The 8,640-nt window shown below is 48.6% G+C and overlaps 1 protein-coding gene across 2 annotated transcripts in view; it reads right to left on the bottom strand.

Annotated features, from left to right (window-relative positions):
• Positions 1 to 8,640, bottom strand: part of CTNNBL1 (catenin beta like 1) — a 47,315-nt gene continuing 38,675 nt past the window's right edge. Inside the window, exons 14-16 of one of the 2 annotated variants that reach the window (XM_039699799.1) lie at positions 5,954 to 6,091; positions 5,286 to 5,358; positions 1 to 252 (exon numbers count right to left, since the gene is read on the bottom strand). In XM_039699799.1, the coding sequence (XP_039555733.1) occupies positions 164 to 252; positions 5,286 to 5,358; positions 5,954 to 6,091 (300 nt within the window). In that variant the 3' untranslated portion in view covers positions 1 to 163. The remainder of the gene's footprint in view (positions 253 to 5,285; positions 5,359 to 5,953; positions 6,092 to 8,640) is intronic. The other variant, XM_039699800.1, reaches the window with a different exon arrangement.

The raw sequence follows: 8,640 nt of genomic DNA, 5'->3' as shown, positions 1-8,640 counted from the left end.
AAAAAAAAAAAGCAAACTATCTTTAATATCTCCCAAATCCCATTTAGAAGCAGTTTCATAGAAACATCACTTTGATCGTGCAACAGAGGCTGGAGGAGGGGCAGGAGGAGGGAGGACTGGCGCCAGGTCCTTGTGGGCAGACACAGAGGTGTCTCCCAGGGCCTCAGAAATTCTCCAGCAGATCCAGGATCCGTTTCTGCTCGCTCTCCCGGAACTCCTGGTTCTTCCCGTCCCCGATGTTCTCCGCGTACTCTGCAGGGAGAGAGCACAGGGACACGGGCTTTGAGTGCCACAGGAACAAACAGAGGACAACAGCTCCTGCACACACCACAGCAGAATCTGCACCCACACGACTGCAGACAGCCAAATGGGAATTAATGCAAGGAGCACTGATGGTTTCCTGCCCATCTCAGGGTTGAAGCTTTGCATAACAAACACCTGCTGACACTCATTAAAGCTGTTGAGGCAGACAGACACAGAGAACTCCCTGCTCTGGCCCAAGCAGACAGCAGCACCCAGGAGCACCCGTTCCCAGGCATGGGAGTCATGGCATTATGCCCAAGAAATGCAAACAGACCATAAATCACTGCAAATCACCAGATTCCTAGGTCCCTTTGGCAACTCAGTGTCACCAGGACAGGTGAGGTGGGGTCTGTGACAACTGTTAATCATTCCCAGTCCTGCTGTCCAAGCATCCTGAATGAGGATTTTTGCCCAGGAGACCCCAATTCCTCCATCTACCCAGTGCTTTTAACCACCCAGAAGAAAAGCCAGCAGTTCAGATTTAACTACAAACCAAACTCCTTGTCATCAGGCCGAGGACACCAGACTGACCACGGTCTTGCCCATCCATGCACACAGCCAAACACCACAGAACTAAACATTCCCTCTGTAGCTCTCTTTCCTGATATTCATTTGGAGCTGGCAGCTCTCATCCCCTTCCAGCTCCCTCCTTCCTGCAACCAGAACCTGCATTTTCAAAGAAGGTTTAAAAAGAAGATATGAAAAGCAGGTTCTGAGCTGCAGAAGCAAGGAGCTGAACAAATCTGAGGAATCAGGAGCAGGCTGATGGTTAAGACAGCGCTTCCCTGCCTCCGCCTGCTTGCATTCTTTTCCTTCTTCCAAACAAACAGAACAGCTTGTATTCAGCACTGAATGGTAAGTTGCTGCAGAAAGTTTGCTTTAATATTTATACATTTAGCACAGCTACACGCTCTGAGCTCCATCAAAGCCTTTGTTACAGGAGCACTGAAAGCAGTGAGGACAGGCAGAAGTTAGCTGATGTGGGAGTCTTCCCTCCTGTGTGTACACTCTCTCTCTCCATGTAAAAGCAGTAGAGTTCTTTACCAAGCCTCTGGGAAAAATACTTTTAATATTTATAAACTGCTCCAGTACCTGTAACATGAGCAGGTGTTAACACTGAGGTTTGCTGCAGGTGAACCTGAGCTGCCCACTGTCCCAGCAAAGGGACCAGCCCAGGGCACCTTCTCTCAGTGGAGGAGCTGCTCTCCACAGCTCTCAAAAGCAGCAGGAAGCTCCTCCAAGGAGGGACTCCTTGTAGCTCCTGTGGATGGAGTGATTGCTGCGAGGCACCCGGCCCTGTTTGTGCTTTGGGCTGCACTGGGGATCCAAACCTCAGGCACAAGATGATCCCAGTGCACAGGGAAGGGGCTCCCTTCCCAGCCAAGGCTGGCATTCAGCTCAGGCTCCCCTCAGGCAGTGCCAGAGCCTGAGTGCTGGGGCTGGTGGAGGAGCCAGCTCTGTCCCCAGCAGCCCCTTCCATGCTCCATCAGGGTAAGTGCCTCTGGAACAGGCAGTGGATGTGAGTGCTGGAGTTTACTGCAGCCCAAGGGCAACTTCCAACCTGCAGTGGCCTCTCCAAGCCCAGGTGAGGGACAGCCATAGTCTCCAAGCCTGGCACAGCCAGCAGCTCTGCCCCCAGCATCCAGTAAGGATGGCCAGACTGCCTGGACTAGGGCTCAGCATGGAGCCCCTGAGTGCCATTAATGACACTGCCCTTCCTTTGTACTGAGAGATCACCCAAACAAAAACAAGACACAAATTCTTCTTATCTTGTCCAAAAGCTTAGCATTTCTCCTTCTAAACATCCAGGCTTTGTAAGACTAAAACCCCTGTTACTCCAAGGCAGAATGTTTACTGGGTTATGACAGCTGCTAATGCTCATTTGAAGCATTAACAGCTTGAAGACACCAGATAAAACCCCCAGAACCAGGCTTAAAAAAGTAAATCTCCAACCGAGATTTTATGTATTTACTTTTTTATTTAAAATTCCACCACTTCACTGAGACTGCTAAAAAAAAATCACATGTAAGCTGCTCCTGCCAACAGTTAACCAGAGCTTACACACTGCTGTAGCTACACAAAGGGAAAGGGCCCAAGATTGGTTTCTGCTTCATTAGACAAAATACAATGGTTACAGAACAGTAAAAATCAATTGGGAAATACTGAGGCTTGTAATGGATATTGGAAGCTGTGGAGCCTGCACAGATGGAGGCACCATGAGCCAGACTGAGCTCCATCCTCAGAGCACACTGACCCTTCCTTTGTGTTTACCTGTGCTAACAGGTTTGGGCTGGAAGGTGCAGCAGACATGCCACATGCCCAGCTCCCAGTGTGCCTGCTCACCTGACACCAGCTGTGAGAGGGAGCCTCAGCAGGAGCAGCTCTGACAGAGCTCCTGAGGCAGCCAGGATCAATGGTTAGTCCCTCTGGATCAGTGAGGAACAGGGAATTTTGCCATTCCAGAGCCAAGTATCACTTCAGAGAAACCTGTGCCTCACTCCACTCCCAATGACAGATGGAGACCAGGCACCTCCCCAAGATACTGACACTGCCATCTCAAATCCAGCCTCCATCCCCAAAACATCTCCCTAGCCAAGGTACACACCACTCAGTTGTTTTCTTCCAAAGCATAAACTGACTGTCCTGTTGCAAGAAATGCTTGATCTTGGAGAAAAAGGAAGTGTGGGAGGACTGGTCAGCCTGCAGAAATGCATTAATGAGCCTCCCGTTATTCCCTGCCCACTCCTCCCCCTTGAAAGCGCTACCACAAGAAAACAGTCTCGCTTCCTTGCTTGCATCGTAAGTAATTCTGAGCCACCCCAAGGGATCCATCAGCTGTCAGGTTGCCAGAGAAACATGGAGAATATGTAGGCCATAAAAATCAAACTAAAAACTGAGCACCTAATTAGTATGCAAAAATAGAAAATAAAAACTGAACAAGAGCAAAACACTGAACGAAAAGTAAAAATAAACCGGTCCTCATCTGTCCTGAGAGCAAGTTGGGAAGTAGCCTGGAAACATTCCAGCCAAGGCTCAAGCTCCTGAGCTCTCAGCCACTTGCAACAGAGTCTTGTGCAGTTGACTCCAGTGAAGTTTTGGAAGCCCCACAGTGCAGGGTCCACACCAAATCCCTGTTCCAGCCCCTTGGCTTCCTGGGAAGCTGTGTCCAGGGCAGTGACTCCCTCAGAGAAGCAGCTGTGTGTACCTGGTGCTGTTACAGGCTGGTGAGTCTGTGCTGACTGCACATATGGACACAGGTGTGTAGCTACTGAAATGCTCAAATTTCAAAGCCCAGACTGCAGCTGAGCCCAGTTCTGCTCCTGCCTCCCAGGTCCCACTGGGGACTTCACGAGCACCCTCTAAGAAATTTATCACTGAGGTTTTGATTATTATCTCTAGAAGTCTCTAAAACTGGCAAGTATGAAAGTTGGGAGAGCTGCAGTCAGAGCCCAAACTCTGAACCCATCCCTGCATTATTAACAAGTCAAAGTGCCCCTTCAGGGAGGGAAAGTGCTGCTGCTGAGAGCACCCAGCCCAGCACGACCCTGAGCTTGGAACACCCGATACAAGCACGGAGAAAGTTTCACAATGCAAGTCACTGTCTGGGAAAAAAGAATCAGATGAAATTTTAATGCAGCTGCCCTTCAATTCAGCTTGGTATGTAAGTCAACACCCCAGAGCTGTGACTGTGAGGTGTGCAAATCCAGCGAGGTGTGCAGACAACTCCCCCAGGGACACACGGCCCAGGGCAAGTGTGGGAATCTGAACACGGACGTGTGCCACAGTCCACACTGGAAAGGGGCAGTTTAGAGGCAGGAATTTTCAAGTATCATAATTAAAATCAGAAAAGACATTGTATGCAGCCCCCCTGTTCACCAGCAGGCATTAACTTGCACTTTGTTGCTATAGACAAGGGCCAAAGAGATTGCATAGCTGCAGGTAATTTCACACTGTCAGAAAATCACTCTTAATTTTGTCATACCAGCCAGCCTTCTGATTCCTTTTTTCCTGCACATCAGAAAGGAGAAAGCCGACAGGTTTTGCAGGAAATAAGCTGTGTGTACCTGCCATTGTTGAAGTGGGGGCAAGAAAAGCCCAGGAGAACATTGTTGCTCCCAAAGGAAGCAGAAACACTGGAACACATCCCATAGCCCACTGCCCCAGAAATGCTGCCAAGCTTCCTTTCCCTCCAGAAGAAAAACAGACTCTTCTCCTCACACTGAAAACAACACAGCCCCTTTGGAGCAGATACATTCCATAAGGAAGCATCTTCTCCAGGTAGCTCTGGTTCCCTGCTGCTCCCACTAAGCCTCTCAGCTCCGTGGGGCCATGGGAAGAGGCTGAGTCCTGCCCTCCTCTCCCCCAGTTCCACTGGCTGCTGCTGCTGAAGGACAGCAGGCTGCAGAGGAGGGCCACAACTCAAAGAGGCATTGCTCTAATTCACCATGAGCATTAAAAATAACAAGCAGTACTTTAAAACTGGGATTGCAAATCACAACAGCTACATTTTAAAGCTATGGAGGATACTTTAATGCTATAATCCCTATTAATTTGACACTAAGAACAAGACAAATACACCACAGGTACTAATATGGTGCAGATGGTAAAGTGCAAGGCCATGTTAATGAAAGATGAGACTCCACTATTCTTCCCTCTAGCAGGCATGTACAATTCCCTTAAATATTTACTCTCACGTTAATGTCAGCAGTGAATTCCAGCCAGGCTGGAGCTGATGGAAGCGTGCAGTGATGTGCTGCTCTCTGACAGCAGCTACAGCAAGTGTCCTAACTCGGAGGCAAAGCAAAGCACGCCACTAATCAGGGTGATTCCAGCCCTGCCAGGATCTCAGAACACTGCTCAGCTGCTGCCTGGAGATGCTCAGGAAGCCAGGGAGAATTACATGTGAAGGCTCATCCTGCAAAGCGATGACCAAGCTGTCCCTGGTAGCGATGAGACACTTGCACAAAAATATCTCTACTCACCCTTCAGGATGTGTCGAACAATTTTAATGGAGCTGCCTCTCATGTTCAGGATCTGGTGGACTCTCTGACGAATCTGATGAGGAGTAGGAGAGAGAAGAAAGAGATCTTCAACACAAGTCCATGCGCAGCCCCAGTTTTTCCCACTTTGAGGGATAAGCAGTGACCAGGGCACCACAAAAACCAACTCAGTCTTGGCAGCCCTCAGCATCTGCTCAGGAACACCCAGGAAGGCACATGGCACAGAAATAAGAAGCCACAGAATGCATTCACAAACCCCAATGTATTCAGAGGAAGCAGAGATGTATCTGTGCATTTTGTACAGATCAAGAAAAGCTGTAGCTGTGCTTTTGTGAGACCTCCTGAGAGCAGGTCCCTTCCCCCTGCTCCCTCAGCAATGGCATCAACATGGCCTTTCCATTTCAAACCCTGACCTTGCTCACATAGATTATATGAATTTGGTGACAACAATCAACTTCTGTCCCCACTAATGCCCTATCTGCTGCAACTTGATGGAACTGTATGGACACAAGTGCAATAAACAGCAGGTTTCCTCCCCAAAAGGGAATTAGAGAAACAATTACTCAACGCAGCATTTGCAAAGATTTAGAGCCTTGTCTGCACCATGAATGGAAACACAGATGATCTGCCAACCTTGCAGGCAGCTTTACCTGGGGAACGTTGGCATTACAGATCTCTGCCATGATGTAACAGATGAGCTGCAGCACAAAGAGCCCGGCGTCCAGACGACGGAGATAGAATTCATCTTCCATGTCATCGTCGATGATCTCTCCTCGGCGCACCATGTCCTGTAAAACCACACAAAGGAAAGGTGTGAGGATTCTCTCAGAGCACTTCCCATTAGGAGTGGCAAAATGTTCGTGGAATTTGTAGTTTCTTAAGAATTGTTTTGTTCCCCCAAACGTTACCAGCCATATATTTCTTGCCGAAGAAGTATTTTTAATAATTGATTTAAATTCACAAAACATTTCATTCAGTTTTGAAGAAGTTTTGCCTTTGCTGGCCATGAAGTGTGTCCATCTGCAAGTCAAAATTTTAATTTAAACATACAAATCACATTTCTACATTGAGGGGTGAGAGTGTGTGACTATGGAACAAACGCATGTATCCGTGATTTACAAGTTCTTTGTCAGAATGGAACAAAACCTGCTCTTTTACTGGCCATCTGAGGGTGCTGTTCAGCAGTGCAGAACATGACTCCAGCACACTCTAAGAGCTATCGGGCTTCTAGCTTCATGATTGACTGATACATGAGAAAGCACATCTGAAAACCCTGCACAAGGACAGCTTTTCCGTGCCCAGCCAGGCTCTTCCAGCTGTTTCTAAGAGGTGCTGCCAGGGTAGACCCAGGACAGGGCTTTTTAGCCAAAGACTCTCATGGGAATGATGACCCACCATCCATCCTTCTTCTTCACCAGAGAGACCTGCCCAGAAGGAGAACAAAAGAGGCCATTCCATTCCATTCCATTCCATTCCATTCCATTCCATTCCATTCCATTCCATTCCATTCCACTCCTCATGTCCAGAGAGCTCATCTTCTTCAAAATACTGCCAATTCCCACCTGGCAGTGAGCTCAGAGCAGCCTCCTCTGAGCTGGCCCTGGACGTGCCTGTGCTCCATCCTCATGGGGACTGACAGGCCTAAACAACTGCGCCACGTGTCGCCTCCTGCATTTTGGGGTTTGTCTTCAGGTTTGTTCTTAAACAAAGGAAGCAGCTCATCAGCCCCTTGAGCTCACTGCAGCTCTGTGATTTATTCTGCAGCCGTCTGGCAGGTGGAGCAATATTTCCTCATCAGAGCCATCACCTGCGAGCGCTGCGCACCCGCAACGCTCCACAGGACGCACCTCCTTGGGCACACGTGCTCCAGGCACGCAGTCACCAGCACCAAAGCTGACTGAGGCTGCCAAATTTTGCTGTTCTGTCAAGCCAAGCCCTCGCATCTAGTGGTGAGTTGAGGGTTTTAGGGGTAAGAAGGAAAATGAGCCCTGTGCAACTTTCCCCAGAGGGGGGCAATGGATGCTCCCCGGATAGAAATCTGATGGAGTGACTTAGACAGCTGACTCTCACTTCCTCTTGACAGAGAGAGAAAAGCTTAGGTAGTGAAATACTTCTCCTTTCCTCCTAGAAATCCAGTCTGCCAGTAAAAGAACAAATTTAGAAACCAGTGTCTTCTTAATCATGTTGTGAAATCAACTGTTTTGGCTACACTCAGATATGACGCTTTAGCATCAGATCCTGAAGACTCCAACACATGCATGACTGTCATTTACTCCAGGTTTTCAAAATCATGGGCACAGGCTGGGCATGCTTGCACATGACTGGGCAAAGCTTGCCTGTGAGCTCTTGCCAGTAAAGAGAAAAATCTAATTTTGTGCAGAGAGTGACTTCCCTCACCCTATATCCATGCCAAATGGCTCAAATCTGGTCTCTAAAGCTGAACAATGATGAGTCTGGCTAGTGAGAGAGCTGAACACTGACTGAATTACCTAAAAAAACACTCAAGAAGGACAACACACTCACTCCTGTACCACCGCTCACACTCTGCACTGCACACAGGCTCACTGGCTGCTCTGCTCAACAGTGCTAAATTCCTGAGCAGAAAAACATCCACAGGCCAGGACTCTGAATCTCCAGAGCAAGAAACAAAGGCCAGGTCTGCTCTGTATTCTGATCCGAGCACAGGAGCTGGATCCAGGCAGCCGCGGTCTTGATTACAGAGCGGCGCCGGCTCCAACAGCCCCTCTCAGCAGAGGAGATTATTTTGTGCCAGTAAATTAAGCAGATATGAATTAGAACACAAGTACAGTTTTAAGATGCTTTTTCACACTCCTCTTTTTGTTTTTTCAAACCACAGGCACCCTTTCAGTGCTAGTCTGCCTCCAGTACAGTACCAAGCAGCCCCTCTCCCACTTGGACTCTCTTTCAAAGCTGTCAGTCGCTAACCTCCAAATGAGCGCTCAGGTGCCATTTCTAATCTGCCAGCAATATGTACTGAGATGCCCCTTGCTGATGGGAGAAGACAGCAATAAGATGGGCTTCTGTGAAGCTAAAATGAGCTTCTCTCACACTAATGAGGCAGGACTGACAGGCCTCGAGGTGTCAAGTAGAGACTCCAAGCCTAAAGATGCGATGGATGTGCCAGTGCTGTACCAAAAATCACATTGCTCCACACAGGCACTGGAGGAGATTTCTGCATCCTCCTCCCTCCTCATCTATCACTCACCTTCCAGCACACACTGCACAGCTGGGCAGAGCAAAAGGATATTGATCAAGAACAAAGAACACCTCCAGGATGCTGGTTTTACACCCTCACAATGTGGAACAGCAAGGCCAA

Source organism: Passer montanus, unplaced genomic scaffold (genome assembly GCF_014805655.1).
Source record: "Passer montanus isolate IOZ18808 unplaced genomic scaffold, ASM1480565v1 scaffold139, whole genome shotgun sequence".
In the NCBI taxonomy this organism is placed as follows: Eukaryota; Metazoa; Chordata; class Aves; order Passeriformes; family Passeridae; genus Passer; species Passer montanus.
This window is presented reverse-complemented; position numbering and strand designations above follow the sequence as displayed.